The sequence below is a fragment of the Nicotiana tabacum genome, chromosome 8, assembly GCF_000715075.1.
Source record: "Nicotiana tabacum cultivar K326 chromosome 8, ASM71507v2, whole genome shotgun sequence".
Classification (NCBI taxonomy): Eukaryota; Viridiplantae; Streptophyta; class Magnoliopsida; order Solanales; family Solanaceae; genus Nicotiana; species Nicotiana tabacum.
The window spans coordinates 200134246-200150935 of record NC_134087.1 but is presented as its reverse complement, the minus strand read 5'-3'; the positions used below and the strand labels follow the sequence as shown (position 1 = coordinate 200150935).

The window sequence follows — 16690 nt, the reverse complement described above, 5'->3', positions numbered from 1 at the left end:
TAGAGAAATTTCAAAGACTCCATCCCATCATGAATTCATGGTTTACTTACATTAAACAAGAATAGTATACATTTGTATAGTGGTAACAGAAAAATATGGCACAGAGCAGCAATTCTGCTCAAGTCCCTAGTGTTACATTATAACAAAGAATATTCACGTTATGCGAGTCCATTTCAGCTGATAAGAACAACAAGAAGAATTCCTAGTCAGGAACTTACTCGTGGCAATAGCAATTGGTGCAGTTGTTGGCCAATGTTCCTTCCATCGGACTAGCTTAGCACTTGACAGTTCAAAGCTGCAACACTCACTCGTCCAACATAATATTCTGATGAAGCTTAACTTGCAGTACCTTTTCTGTTCATCACATCATGATAATAGAGAAGCACACACATTGGTTGACCAAGAATGCAGAAAAAGCACCAGAATGTCATGTTGCCCACCTGAAACAGTTCCCGCATTATGTATATCGTACTTCTTTAATTGGCTTCTCTACTTAAAGTTACCAGTAACAAGAGAATAAATTATCTTAAGCTCATGAGTAACTGTGTGGAAAGACATACATTTGAGTTCTTGAACTTGTTTTGCAAGAAGTTCGTGAGTATGACCAACGGAATCTGATCAGAGAAAACACCACTATATGTCAGTACTCATGCAGATCAATGAAGATACAAGTCTTTCAATCAAGTATTTACTAATTTTATGACTAGAGCTCCCTTGTTATACCAATATATACACACATACACCAATGAGCGCATGTTAAACACCATTACCTGAAACATGATTCCAAGGAAAGCCCAAAACTTGAATAGTCGACAAGGAACAGCAATACACAGCTGAAGATAACAGCATCACATGTCATTCAAAGCCAGTCATTTTGAGTTGTCATAAGCTGTACTATTTGCTTCTGGTCTAAAAATAAAAGATGGAAGTACCTCGTGGAAAACAGCAGATACAAAGAAAGAAATCAACATCGCAACCCCCTGCATCAAGAATTCACTAGCAATTAAGTTAACACAATAGATCAAGAAATAAAGTATAGCATACAAATTGTAAGAACCAAACTTCTGTCAAAGTAGAAAGTGGAAAAATCATACGAAGCAGCAAACTGATGCTTTACACCAGGCATACACTTACCAAAAAAAAGGCAGCCCGGTGTACTAAGCTCCCGCTATGCGCGGGGTCCGGGAAGGGCCGAACCACAAGGGTAGCAGCCTTACACTTACCAAAAAACTATCCGACAAATTAAAACCAATGACATGAAAAATATGAAGGTCTAATCTCAAATAAGTCTACGGGTTTTTTACCATTTATAAACTCGAAACTCGGTAATTCAAAAATCCGTCTAGTATGCAAGGTTAAAGTGCTATGATTATTTATGTTTTGTGAAAAGAGAGGTGTAAGTAGAAGATCAAATAAGTGATGATTAACGCGACACCTTTCACGTCGAGTATATATTAGGAAACTAATAGCACACAAAAGATTAAAAATTAAGCAGACGGAAGATAATTCAACAACAAATTAGAATCTAGAACAAGAGAATTATCCGAAAGTACCTTAGGTATGCCATTCCTTAAGCATGGGAAATAAATGTGACGAACCATCCACTTATGTACAGGCTGCAGTTGTCACCAATACTTGGGTTACTATTGTCAAAAAAATGTTTGACAATCATGAAAGACTAAACCAAATAGAAACAAGTGCGCATAAAGACAATTTATCCCTCTTTACCAGTTTATCCTGGATAAGAATTGCATCTACGAAGAAAAGGAGCAGCATCTAGACATAATAATATTGTGTCCCAAAAGTACACGTGTAGGTTGTTTACTTACCTGGAGATTTGAACAATCTTTCTGTCCCATTTGATCTTGTGCTTTTTAAGTTTTCGGTTTACCTTTCAGCATTAAATATAATCTTAAAGTTCACTTTTGAAAACTGTTTACATTTGTTTAGAAAATCATAGAGAAAATCTAGACTTGAATCAACTGTTCAATTGACAAAATCAAGACCATTTTCCTTACTACACTTCAATATCTAGACCTTTTGCAGTAACAGATGGCAATACCGCTTATTTAACTTTCTCTAATGCTGAAAAACGATTGTGGTTGGTAACCTGATATTTCCGTTCATATTAACAAAAAGAACACAAGATATGAAACACTTTGATAGGTTCCCATTTGCCCGAGGCTTATAAGGAGTCGCATTTTATCAGGAAAAGGTAGAGGTGAAGAAAAGGATCAGACAGCTGAAAAAGCAAATATTTCGCAAGCATCATATTCACTCACAAAAATCATCAAATCAAAATAAGACCATCCCCCCCCCCCCCCGCCCCCCGCCTCTGGAGACAGACGCACACAAGCAAGTATGCTACTACCTACAGGATGCAATGAGTAGTCATTTCTCAATGTGCTCGCTGCCCACATGTGTGCATAGCCGTATATGGAACAGTCATTTGCCAATATACTCGCTGGCCAAATAAGTGCATAACACAACCCCCCAGGGTGGTTTCTCTTATCTTGAGAGATTTTGCCGGATTGCCACTTTCATCCTTCAGAGACTCATTGAATGTCAGACATTTCAAGTCTTCTCAAGAGCTAGCCAGACAACCCGAAACAGGGAGGATTTCTCTTATAATAGGTTCGCATATGTCCAAAATCAAGCTAGACACTATAACATCAGTTTGTGTTAATGCAAAATTTACCCCAAAGCAAAACTGAGCAGTCCAAAATAGGATTCGTAATGCTATTTATCACAAGACTGAAACATCAATAGTCTTCTGAAAGTTCCACTTCCAGGTAACTAAGACAAACACATTTTTTGCATGCATAAATATCAGGCAATAACATAAAAAGAAGGTAGAATTACATACCATATTCCAGAGTCTCCAATACTGATAACAGCAGCCACAGTGGTACAACCACAAAAAAAGAAACAAATGAGAACCCTAGCAAGATCTGAATTGTTGGGATGCAGAAGCAAAAAGAACGAGGCAGTGTGATATTTTAATCTACCTCATCAATAGTTTTTGCATTCCACCAATCTTTGTAGAACTCACGATCCCCAAATCGCAGAAGTTCTGCAAGTATATTTAGCCTACAAAGAAATGTATTCTGTAAATATTACTCATTCTGTTGCAGTGCTAGAACACATAATCCATATATTTATTTTAGTAATTATTCAGATGTAACAGAATAAGTTCTAGCGTTTTATCCTGAAATGTGAAGCTTCTCATTATTTAACAAGAGATCCATTACTAGGAGTGCAGAAAACAGATAAACTCTAACCCCAATGAAGTCTTTATGGACTTTCACAGATTCGTTCTTGATAAACATAAACTTTACAAATTCACCATGGTGATATCATGAACTGGTCTGGATGGACAAATTTCTTTTATTTCATTATAGAGCATGAAATAATAACATCGAATCTCATAAAAGCAATTACATAACTAACATAAAAATACACCATCAATGCAAACATCAGGCGCAGACTTTGGCCTTTGACGAAGAAAACATAATTCCAAAACCCGATTGCGGTATGAGTTCTAATATGAATCAATATCTTAATAGTTAGCATTCGGTTTCAGAACTTAAATGCACACTCTTCTTTCATAGGAATTTTATCTAGTCTTGCAGTATACCCATTCAAGTTTCAGCTCCGGCATTTAACAGGCAGCTACCTATGTGTTGGTCTTTGGATAGATATAAAGGAGGGGAAAAACATTGCTGGATTAAAACCATTCAGGCTCATTAAGCACCTCCCATCCCATTTTGCACCTTCGATCCTTCAATATTTCATCCCCTCTAGTCAGCACTCACAACATTTAGACAATCCAGTTCAAGTATAATGTGATCTGTTTTTTTTTTTAAGATGGATAATGTGATTTGCGCTTTAAATGGTTAAAAAGTGACACGGAAAAGTTTAGAAAAACATATCTGAAATGAAATACAGGAAAGCGTGATGACAAATACACAGCAAGAATGTTCCTAACACTTTTACTACACATTATAAATATCTTGCAAATAAGATTGGACATTAAAAAATATGGCAAGAAAGACAATAATCTACAAATAAATTCAAAAGCAAACTAAATTTATAAATCAAATTTAGAGGCATACCAAAGATGAAAGAGGCAGTAGAACATGCAGAGCCAGACATATAAATTTGGAAGTGAAAGCCTCAATACCCTCTCGATGGCGTATAAAAGGTCTCCTTTCAATGGATGTTGTGAGTTTTGCACAATTGGGTTAATATACTGCATTAAGATGCAAAGTTTAATATAGTTTACTTTGCCCGGAGAGAAGGGTGGCATTGAATTGTCAAGCTAAAGAGAAGTTACCTGTTCAATGATGAATCCCATAAATCCTGTAAAAATTACCAGCTTGATGAGTTGGCGTGTCAGCCACCCCTTCCGAATGCATGCAGTGCGAGGATAGCTAAGCTTCAGATAACAAAATAAACATATCCAAAAACTAATGAATTGATGAAACAAACAGTAAGAGAAAGTTAATAAAAAGTTCAAAATTTTGTCAGATTAGTGATGATAATGATTTCCTACTACTGTGAAAGGGATGGGACCTAATCCACGGGAAAAAGACCAGAGGGGCTTCAATTCTAGTATTCCCTAATTGTAGCCCCATTGCATTTGCGGAGACCACATTCAACTATTTTAAAGTACGAAAAACAAGTATTTGTGGACATAAACAGATCGGTATACTAATTATATCTCCGTAAGAATATATGCGCGTGGCTGAAAAAATCTGTCCATGGACCATAGCAATATTTGATGCTCCAATTTGATCTTTTTAGCATAATTTAGACACATCCAATTGCTTCATTCATCATTTAACATGCATATGAATACTTCAGGGCCAGGACATGCTTCAGCACAAAACTTGAAGAGAAAAAAAGGGTTTTAAGCATAGTCTCCCTAATAGCACAGAGACGATTCTGGAATAAAAAACCACATACTTGGCAATAAAATCACATGAAAGTTACTAGCATCAAAGACCTACAATCTCTTTAAATCCATGCAGACTCGGCGGAAAAAAGAACACAAAGGACTTTTTCAAACTTCGAACTAAACTGCTCGACAGAGTTATCTAAATGAAATCTTGGTGAATCTAGAGAAACACAAGACACTGATCTGTAATGCAGTTGTAGTAAACACTCTGACAGGGATGAAATCAGTGACAACAACTTCAGAAGGATTAACTGATCCTACCTGATAGCACAAAGTTGGGGCAACCATGAAGTAAGCCAAACTCTTGAAACTAACATCATAAGAGTAGTTGATATCTGAATTTTCACCCTGAAATCATTTAAAAACATAAAACGACAGACTTCATAGTTGCGACATCCCTCAGATGAGCAGAATACCAGCAAGAGTACCATCGTTTAAATAGAAAAGTTGAACATTTCCACGGGGAATGAATCAGATTTTTTGGATCCACAACAAAGAATAAACTAGTCATACCTTATCTACGGATTCCGCAAGCTGTCTCATATCATAACTTGTATGTGCATAAGAAACCAGTTTCATCCACACAACGCAAGCAAACAGCATCAATGTGACACCCGCTAGGAAAGCAGAATCACACCTGTGAAATTTAAAATACTTTTGACTCATTAGTTTTTCAATGTATATTATCATCAAAATAGAGTATGGAAACATTGTTGAAGATTCTCTCCTCACAATTTAAATTTCAACTGAGTTTCAACAGGCCACTATCTGACCCAGTGTAATCAAAGGCAAAAAGCGTTGAAAAGCACCATGTGTCTGTCGGACTTGAGGCAACCACTAGCTATAGTGAAGAAAAGCGCAATGAAAATAAAAATAAAAATATGTTTATGTAACACAGAAATGATAATTCTATATAAACAATCTTTACATGGACCAAAGAATTAAAAAGCTGCAATTTGTTGATATATTTGAAGTAAAAACAATGTCATTTTAAGTTCAAAAATCATTTTAAATCTCTGAATTAGCAATGACTCACTTGTCCCCTTGTCCATGCAACAAATTTCTAATTCAGATCAATGATTCTTTTACTAACTTTCTAATTTTCCAACCTAATTCATCTATAATGTTTCCTTAACAATCCATACATGCAACCGCTTAATGTTTAAAGACGACCTCTTAACCGGAAATCCAACATAGAAATTAAAATCAATTCATAAGCAACAACTTCTAAAACCCAGATAATAGCGCATTTTTTAACATTCACCAAATTCTATCATAACAATGTCTCAATTGTATAATACACACACACAGACCCCGCCAGTGAAGGCCGACTGAGCAGCTTCTTAAGAGGATGTGTTTATCAAAGTTTCATGACCACAGAATAAGGACAAACCTGAGTATGACCATAACTGGATACAAAATGGCAGCTGTTGTGATAATTATGTGAAGAGTGACAACTACCTGCGAGATCAGTTAGAAAATTTACTTGCTAAACTTAAAGTCAAAAAACAAGAAAAAGTAACATGAGTTCAAAGATTGACAACATCAGGAAGGACAAGTCACAAGAGCCAGAATTATTCCAGTGTAAATCTTCTTGAAGACTGTGACTCATCCATGTCTGAGCAGACTCTTTTCCTTGATATGGAAGGATTACCATAAGATGAAGGTAAAACAAGAGGTTACTCTGACTTACACGTTCAGCCATATACTTCTTCTGTGCCAGCTTCTCGACAAGAAAAGCAGCAAGAGGGAAAATGGGGAGACTAAGACTGCAAGCACACCAACAACTTATAATATTTTATCTTCAACAATGTCAGCATAAAAACCAGATTAAAAAAGGGATTAAGAATACTACCAACACAGCAGAAGTGGCCAATCTCTTAATGATGTTGAACTAAACCAGAAGCCAGAGCCAATTAACAAGCCATACTGCAATAGTAGTCAAGAGTCTGTTATGTGCAAAATGAAAACTAGAACCCTCTGAAATATAGTCATATCTCATAACCCAATTGCTACTAAAAAGTTACAGGGATTAGAGACAGCAACAGGGCAGGTTGGGCGGGTTTAGATGGGATGAGGCTTCAACTGCCACGTCTCGGCCCCACTGTGCTTTTCCCTATGATAATGTGCCATCTCACCTTGTTCCTCTCCCCCTCCCCACCAATTTTTCTGACATTTTTCAAGTTTTATAACATCCCAAAAATTTATGATTCTAATCGCAATTGGCAAGGTTCTCATTCCATCAGATTCTTCAAAACGCATTTTCCCCGCTTCTCTTTCCAGATTTTCCTGGTATCTATTTGGATTTTAAAACCTTAGTCTTTTCAATTTTCCCGATAGATTTAATGGTGGAAATTCTCCCAAGACTTACATGAACACAGCATACTGAGATCATGGTGTGGGTTCCTCACTAGCCGTTAACTCAAATACATATTCATCAATCTGCAATGACAACTCAACACATAGGGGCCTTGGAGAACATACCCTATGATTTCCTTTTATTGTTTTTATAAAGACATCACAATTCTCAACTTTTCACTTTGTTTGGTCAGCCCCATTGCCACCCCTAAGAGGAACTTTTGAAGTCGATAAATATGCATCATACTCGGGAAGGTTTCCACTCTCTAGACAAATGGAACAGAGGACTGACATTAGAGAAACAAAATGTACCTTCATCAAATTTTCGATAATCAGCCTGCTGTTTACGGCAATAAGCACCACTACACAGAGATTGAGTAGGCCTGCATGACTCTACAACAAGATGCACGAACTAAATTAGAAAAAGAGCTCTACAACCACTTAATTATGGGGAATTCAGACTAACTATGGTAGATATCACTCGTAAGACACCTGAAATGCAACAACAAATAATACAAATTTGAGATTGTGTACACCAAAGGTTGTTAACTTCCACTGTCTTGGTTAGTCTATGAACAATTAGTGAACGTCGGTAATGAATAAAAATCAGTATGTGCCAACTCTATTCTTGCGGAGTCACGCACTGTTTTTCCATCCAATAATTAAGCACAGTACAACAGGCATATAATTTTATAAATTCAACTGCTAGCAAAAGCTCCTGTTTGTTATCAAACCAAGTGTTAGATCAACTCAGCATCTATTCCAGATATCTTGTCCCCAAATCTTAGAAACCGGGCTTCATTGTAAATGACATGTTCCTCCATCATGAAGGGCCATAACCCTATTAACAAAATTTCTTTGTTCTCTGATGAGGGTAACAATAGCCAGTTTATGAGATTTCATAGAGGCCTTGGTTTTGAGATCGAATTGAGCACATCAACGTAGTTGCAGCTCCCAGTATTAGCAACCTGCTGGATACCAGCATAAGTTTCCAACTAATAATGGAGATAGTTATTGCTTGAAGTAAGTGTAAGACAAAACAAAATTATTGCCCTTTGTGCAACAGTTTATCATTTCTAGCAGAAATTTTCATCCTTGCAGAAGCTTTCTTCTGAACAAGCTGGCTTCGGTCATACACCAAACTGCGTTTCATAATACCATAATACACATACCTCACCTGATTACTCAGCATTATGGTACTCAGATATTTACTTGAACCTAACTCTCATGCTTTATTTAATGGGAAGGTATTCTTAAGATTTTTGGTGCTAGAGGCTAAAAAGACAACAAAAAAGGTCTACTGAACAGAAGAACCATCCTTTTCTGCAGGTCAAAATGCCAATCAACAGCCAATAACATTGCTAAAAAAAAATTTGACTTCTTGATTAGCGAGTGGTGCAATGAACAAAATGATCAAAAGGTACCTCACATTCAAAACTTACATTCCATTCTAACTTGAGTTTAAGTTATATGCATGATAGTGCAGATACTTTAAACGTAATTGCAGGTAACTTTATTTAATAGTATTAATTATTAACCTAGAATAAACGGTAAGTAATAATCTGTTATTGTTATTGATAGTGTACAAGGTCAATGTATACAACTTAAATCCTAGGAACTTTGACTCTATCCTATTTACCTTTTAACACTCTTCCATTAGTTGAGTTCAACCAAAAAACAAATAAGCCTATTATTAGAGAAAATTAAGTCAAAACAGTAAGAAAAAAGAGCATACTTGTTTGAAAATGGCAGCGGAGCTGAGAGGACTTTCCTTGATTCGCCGATGAGCCGGCGCCGACGCTCTATAAACATATTTCAACGGCGTCGTTTCAGTTGCTTTCCTCTGCTCCTCATTCTCAACCTTCTCCTCCTGAATTTCATTTCCATCACTGAACTTGCCATCTCCGACGTCACCTGTTACGTCATCCGAGCTACTAGAAGCTTCCATCGCGGAGCTGGAATCCGACTCCGTCACATCCTCCACAGCTTTAGCACCACCGCTACGTCGCCTTCGAAGGTTGCTGTTATCGTCGCTCGACGACGTAAGACTCTCCGGCGACTCCGTGATCGTCATCGATCTCGCTTTATTACTTCTACAAATCACCAGAAAATTGATGGAACTTTCCACAGAAACAACGAATTTGACTAGAAATTGAAAAGGATAGTGTAGAAAGAAGATGAATAATAGTCAAGGGAAGTTTATATGTATATAGTATATTATATGGAGATAAGCGTGTGCTAAAAAAAGGCGGGTTTTTAACTTTAGATGTAAATGAACTGTTTTTCGTTATATGTATGTATTGTTAAGGAATATACGTAGGGAGAGGCGTGTGGAGCCATAAAGGTTAGTTTCGAGAAGAACGTGACGACAATCTGTTGTAATGTTGGAAGTTTCTTATGGGAATTCCAGAACAAATACCCGCGTTTACCCTGCGTTTGGTTCCCCACACCAGAAAAAATATTTTAGCACATAATAATTAATGAAAAGTTTGATTGGTTATTAAGGGTACTCTCCCTCCGTTCACTTTTATTTAGCACATAATATTTATTACTCGTTTCAAATTATTATCTCAAATCCAATAAAATATGCATAAATTAAAATGAGTATCATGGTAAATTATACACTTCATTTATTATTTCTTAAGGGGCGTGAAAAGTCAAAACGTGTCAAGTAAAGTGAACGGAGGGAGTATTTAAATGGAATACTAATATGAATAGTAATTGGGAAACTATTTAAAAACAAAACAAAAATATTTTTCGATTAAATAATGTAAAATAATCTTTTCATTAGTAATTAATGAGTAAATAATTTTATTCACTATAATTACCACATAAATAAGTTATATATAACGTAATTTATTTATGAATTTTAACCTGTCATAGTAGGTTAGTTATTATTTTCGTCAGATCTTCAATACGTCTAGTTATTAATCTAGTTATATTTTGTACGTGCATCATAATTTGTTTAAACCAATCTTTAGGTGGATTTTTGGTTTTTGTGTTTGCTTTTGAAAATTCCTATTTGAAAGAGGTCCAAATTCGCTCCAAACTATCCGAAAAAAGGCTTAATTTTGCCTTCCACAATATTTTTGGTCCATTTAAAATTGGTGTACTCCATTTGTCCAAATTCTTTGTAAAAAGGTCCAAATTTATCACCCAATGTTTGACCTATGATCTAAAATTAGACTCAGGTTGGAACTTTTGTTAGGGGTCAACGGTAAAAATGAAATTTTTGCTGATGACAAAGTAATATTAGACCACAAGTTTATCAGAGCACAAAATTGCTCAATTTTTGATTGTGCATAGGCAAATTTAACCCTTTTTCCCTTCTCAAAAAATTTACTAGTTATACTTTTCAAATTCAGTTACATCCACATCCTTCAGAGACAAAAGCAGGGATGATTATTGTTATTATACCATAGAAATAAGTACCCTTTCTTTTGTTGACAACCATTTCTATCAGAGCAAGAAGTGCTGATTATTGTTGTCACACCATAGAAATAAGTCTCATATCACCCAAGGGTTACGGGCCCTTTCCCGGACCCTTGTTTTGTACACCGAGCTACCCTTATATCATAGAACTAAATCTACATCACACCCCTTTGGATGCGGATCTTCTCGGAACCCTGTGTAAAGGCGGGATGTTTTGTGCACCGGGCTGCCCTTATATCATATAACTAAATCTACATCACACCTCTTTGGATGCGGCTCTTCTCGGAACCCTGTGTAAAGGCGGGATGCTTTGTGCACCGGGCTGCCCTTATATCATAGAACTAAATCTACATCACACCTCTTTGGATGCGGCTCTTCTCGAAACCCTGTGTAAAGGCGGGATGATTTATGCACCGGGCTGCCTTATACCATAGAACTATATGCCTTCTTTTGTTGATAACCATATCTATCAGACTAGAAGTTCTGTTTAAAGCATGTATATGAATAATAGTAATATTAAACAAATGCTCTGAGACAATGTATTTCAGATACAATCCTTAATGTCAAAAAAACCAGCATAAGATAATAATGGACTACAAAATTCCAACTCAAACTAGAAGAAAAATGTAAAACAACCAAAGCAAGAAAATAATGAACAAGAAAAATCTTGTTACAGGAGATCAGCAACAGTTGCAGGCAACTCCTCAATCACCACATTGTAAAATTTCTGAATATCACACAGCATCTTCTCATCATCCCTTGTAACAAAATTGATGGCCACACCTTTCCTACCAAACCTTCCACTACGTCCGATACGATGCAGATAGTTCTCAGGCTGAGTAGGAAGATCGTAATTCATGACAAGCGAGACTTGTTGAACATCAATTCCTCGCGCCAAAAGATCCGTGCTGATAAGAACACGAGAAGAACCAGAACGAAACTCGCGCATTATTATGTCCCTCGTGTTTCGGTCCATGTCACCGTGAGTGGCTGAGACCGTATGATCTCTTTCGCGCATCTGCTCTGTCAACCAATCAACTTTGCGACGAGTATTCACAAAGATCACACTCTGTGTAATGGCTAATGATTCGTATAGATCGCAAAGTGTTTCAAGCTTATCTCTTTCCTCTCCCACGTTGACGTAAAACTGCTTGATACCTTCTAAAGTTAGCTCGTCGCGCTTCACAAGAATCCTCACGGGATTTTTCATGAACTTTCTTGTGATCTCAAGGGCCTCAGGTGGCATTGTTGCAGAGAAAATACCAACTTGAATCTCAGTAGGCAAGAGCTGGAAAATATCATTAATCTGGATACAAAGAAGAGGTATAAATATTAGAAAATCATTACAAAAGCTCTGAAGATTCATCTTAAGTTATGAGAGCATAATTTGGACTAATAAGCCATCTTGAGAAATCCAGTGAATGTACATATTGAAAAACCTTCACACAAAAGCAAATATAAGAAAGATAGTAGACACATCCTAGTGTCAGGATAAGCGGATCCAAGATTTAAATATTATGTATTCGAGTTTGAGATTCTACCAAAGTTCAGTTGATTTATTAGGTCTGAAGTCTGTTATTTGTACTTATTATTGATTCTTTTACATATACTGTATTGGGGAAAATCGAGTTAACATTTGGAATTAATTGTGTGCTGACATATCAAGACATGTGGATCAATAAAAGAATGACAACTAGCAAAGAGTATTCAAAGAGCTGCGATCCTTAATAGGTACGGGCAAAGGTTCAAGAAAACAAGTAGGAACGGTTACTCGGATCTCTTGATAATTTGAAGAGACATCGGAGGAATGAACCTAGTTAGCAAAAAGTACAGATACGTATTATATGTAATTAATGAGCATCAATGATGGGAAACGTTATAGAATCTTCACGAAACAGTTACGATTGTCAATTATGACATCACATTAATGCCATTAATTGCTCTATTATGAGAGGGAAGAAACGTAGTACTTAGAAATTGCTATAAAAGGAGAGAAATAACATTTGTACGGGGACACAGATTATTATTGGAATATACTGATTTACATTGCTTTATTTTGCTTACTCAGCTACTTTTCAATTCAATTCTTTTTTTTATTACATAATTATTTCTTTGTTTGATTATCAGTAACCCGCGTTCTTTTAAAATTAACCTTTGACCGAAATTCCTATTTTCTAGTTAAACATATACAAGATTTGAGTCAAAGCTACCGGGTTTAGATGAACCCATAACTGATACACGAAGCCCCGCCTCTGCTTGTGTGACCAATAGATATATACAGAGGCGGAACAAGAATTTGAAGCTTATAGGTTCGCGATTCCAGTTCTTTTAAGTTATTGGGTTCTAACTTAACAGTTTATACATTATTCCATGGATTTCACAAGACAAATACACGATCTGAACAAAAACTACCGATTTCAGCCGAATCCGTAAGCAAAAAAGGCTAGCTCCGCCTCGGCATATATAGTAACATGTATGGACAAACAGGACACGAAATGTCACAGATAACTCATTGAAAAAGAAAACAAACCTGATCTTTGAAGCCTCTTGAAAGCATTTCATCGATGAATACAAACATCTTTATATAATCAGGGCGGAGCGATTGTCTCCTCAACATGTCAAATACACGGCCAGGCGTCCCAACAACGACATGAACCCCGTTTGAAAGGACGAGTTGGTCCTCGCGGACACTGGTTCCTCCCACACAAGCATGTGCCTTCACACCAAGATAGTCTCCGAGTGCTCGCATCACCTTCTCGATTTGTTGTGCAAGCTTGCGCGTGGGAGCCAAAACCAAAGGTTGACATTCCAGCAGTTCATAGTCAAGTTGGTTAAAAACTCCAGAACAAAAAGTAGCAGTCTTCCCTGTTCCAGACTGAGCCTGTTGTATCACATCAAGACCTTTGCAAAAGGGTGCAATTCCTCTTTGCTGGATTGCAGAGGGTTTCTCAAAACCTATATATATCGAAATCAGTAGCAGAGTCGGGAATTTTAATAAGGGAATTCAAAAAGTTCAAACTTGCCGGAAAGTTACTATTGGGAATAAACCCCCACAGAAATAATATTCACGGTAATAAAAGAGGAATAATAATGTAGCACCGAGATACGATAATTAACAAAAATAAAAGAGTAACAGCGACACCAAGATTTTTACGTGGAAAACCCTTTTAATAAGGAAAAAACTACGACCCCGAGAGGAGCAACTGATATCACTATAGTACGGAATTTTACACTTTGTAGCTCCGAGTAAAATACTTCAAAGACCACTACAACACTCAAAAGAAATAACTCTCTTTTGATATTCCCACCTCACTACAATATCGCTCACTCTCTATTTTCCTCACAGTCTATTTTCTTATACCCTATCTGTGAAACCTCACTCTTTCTTTCTCTCTTTGTTGGTGTGGAGAAATGAGAGTTGAAGCTCTCCTTTTATAGCCAATCCTTCACTCTCTAAAGCCTACAATATTTGACAATTTACACACACTTTTCACAATTCAACAAAGTTGGCTACCAAACCAAAGAAATTCAACAAGGTTGGCTACCAAACCAAACTAATTCAACAAGGTTGACTACCTAACCAAACCAAGTCAACAAGGTTGGCTACCAAACCAAAGAAACTTTTATTAGGCACATGTCTAATATTTCTTCAATGAGATGGACATCATCAGTTACTCTATACAAAAAGAGTAATATATATAAACTATTTGAATTCCCTTGACCAGCTGCGAAACCAGAAATTTATACCAAGGGGTTCAAAAAAATACTAGACAATCACACCCGGAATTTGAATCTATGATCTAATGCAACTTGAACCCCATTTTGCAACTTTACTAGAATTTTCCCTCGTGTAAAGGGATGTGAAAATTTATATATAATAAAAAAAGAATCGTTTTTGCCTATTTGCGACATATGTTCATATCTTAGGTGTGACAATATTTTTGAATTTGGTTACTCAAATTCCTAAGCTCCTGAAGGGAGCCTTGGCGTAACTGGTAAAGTTGTTGTCATGTGACCAGGAGGTCACAGGTTCAAGCTGTGGAAACAGCCTTTTGCAGAAACACAGTGTAAGGCTGCGAACAATAGACCCCTTGTGATCCGGTTCTTCCGGACCCCGCATATAACGGAAGTTTAGTACACTAGGCTACCCTTTTAAATTCCTAGCTCTGCCCTAATAGTAACTAGAGTAATGTGTATATGCATTAGTCAAGCACAACAAGATAGTAGAAAAGATTTGCAACTAATCATATGCATAAATGCCTCTCACAAGATTTTCCTTTAATCCCATGTCATCAAAACTATCATAGACCTCATCGTACGGGGTAAAGAATTCTTGCCCATCACCTGAAAGCCTGAAGTCACAAAACCAAAAAAAGTTAATATCCACGCTATGTATAGCAACAACAAAAAAAATGCAGCATAAAGGGTAAAAATAACATAAAAAGATATTATGTTCATCTTCATAGAAAATTATATTTTAATCTTGTTAGATAACTTCTAATATTATCATTAATTGTTATTATTTGCTGCCATGATGACATGCGTCATGCTTTTCTTTAGTCGAAGGTCTATCAAGAACAATATCTCTACATTCACAGACAGGGGCGGATCCCGCCCTTTGGTACCGGGTTTAACTGAACCCGGCCCGCTACTTTCAGTGCAGAGTATAAACTTATGTGCAAAAAATTAATAATTTATAACATATGATAGATATGAACCCATAACTTTAAAAATATAATTGGTTTGAATCCATAAAATATAAATTTTGTTTATGCCTCTATCAATATACTGGGTATGTTGTTATTGACGACTTGCGAAAAAGTGAGAATTCATATAGCTGACTCCAACTTATCTGGAACTGAAACGTAGTTATTGTTGTTTGTTGTCGTGTTCTAAGAAAATTATCATAACTGAAAAGCAACAAACTAATTATAGAGAGGCAATTGTTCTTACAATTCAGTGATTTTTGCATCGAACTGGCGAGCATCAAACTGCAGAGATCATAATGTAAGGATTAATAATAGCCGAAAAATGTATAGTCGCTCTCAAAATAATAGCCGAAAATATATATTTTTTCTATATATATACATTCTATATATTATATATAAAAATTATACAAATTTTATACACTCTTTTCGGCTACCAAATGTAAACAGTTTCTAGCGTGTAGGCTAAAAACGACAATATCTCTTAATAATACAAGAATTATAATGTAGGGATCGGTAATATAAGTGGTCAAACTAATATACGAGGCACATGAACTCATGATCTCTCCTATGGTTTTGCAATTGAACCCTTTATATAATCTATATCTATATCTATTTATATTATATTAAAAGCATGAAGGTCATTAGCGAAATGTCATTCACGTTTTTTATCCTTTAAAACATAGAGTTTCCATAGGACAATATAGTAATTTAAGTATTTCATAAATATTTAAAAAAAATCACTTAATTAATTTAGTTTTTCGAATTTTTTGGTAAATTTTTCTTCAATTACTTGTTATTAAACTTTGCCTTAATTAATTGGTTAAATTTTCTCACATTTCTTACCCAAGGAAACTTAATAAAAATAATTCCTAAACTTTCACTCTCATTAAATAACATATTCCCTTTACTCTTTGAAGTATTAAATGAGTTATTATGTTGCCTTAATTATTTGGTAATAAAAATTTTCTACTATTGCACAAGGAAAGTTTATTAAAGAATTTGACTAGGAGGTATTATGATATTAATACGACCATATAATATGTTAGTTTTTGGTTGGATTTATTCGCATTATTGAACCAAAAAGCATATGTAATTGACTTACAGTAAATTCTATACCGGGTATTCAATTACAACCAAAAAAGTTTCATACCGGGTAAAATGGAACCATCATTATTGTGGTTCCGTTGCGCAAGAAAGTGTTCTAAAGAATTTGACTTGCTGGATGACAAAG

General features: G+C 36.0%; 2 protein-coding genes across 2 annotated transcripts; both read right to left on the bottom strand.

Moving 5' to 3' along the window:
* LOC107830919 (diacylglycerol O-acyltransferase 1) lies at positions 1-9541 on the bottom strand. Its single transcript, XM_075220034.1, has 16 exons — positions 9054-9541; positions 7631-7711; positions 6816-6889; positions 6654-6729; positions 6354-6421; positions 5474-5597; positions 5222-5308; positions 4337-4438; positions 4116-4252; positions 3009-3090; positions 2867-2887; positions 1554-1616; positions 933-980; positions 771-833; positions 561-614; positions 1-440 (listed from the first exon to the last, which is right to left on the bottom strand). The coding sequence occupies exons 1-16, from the start codon at positions 9390-9392 to the stop codon at positions 336-338; spliced, it is 1524 nt and encodes a 507-aa protein (XP_075076135.1). The 5' UTR covers positions 9393-9541; the 3' UTR covers positions 1-335.
* Positions 9542-11284: 1743 nt separating this feature from the next.
* On the bottom strand, positions 11285-14139 carry LOC107830917 (eukaryotic initiation factor 4A-1-like). Its single transcript, XM_016658601.2, has 2 exons — positions 13281-14139; positions 11285-12056 (listed from the first exon to the last, which is right to left on the bottom strand). The coding sequence occupies exons 1-2, from the start codon at positions 13497-13499 to the stop codon at positions 11421-11423; spliced, it is 855 nt and encodes a 284-aa protein (XP_016514087.2). The 5' UTR covers positions 13500-14139; the 3' UTR covers positions 11285-11420.
* Between the last annotated feature and the right edge of the window lie 2551 nt (positions 14140-16690).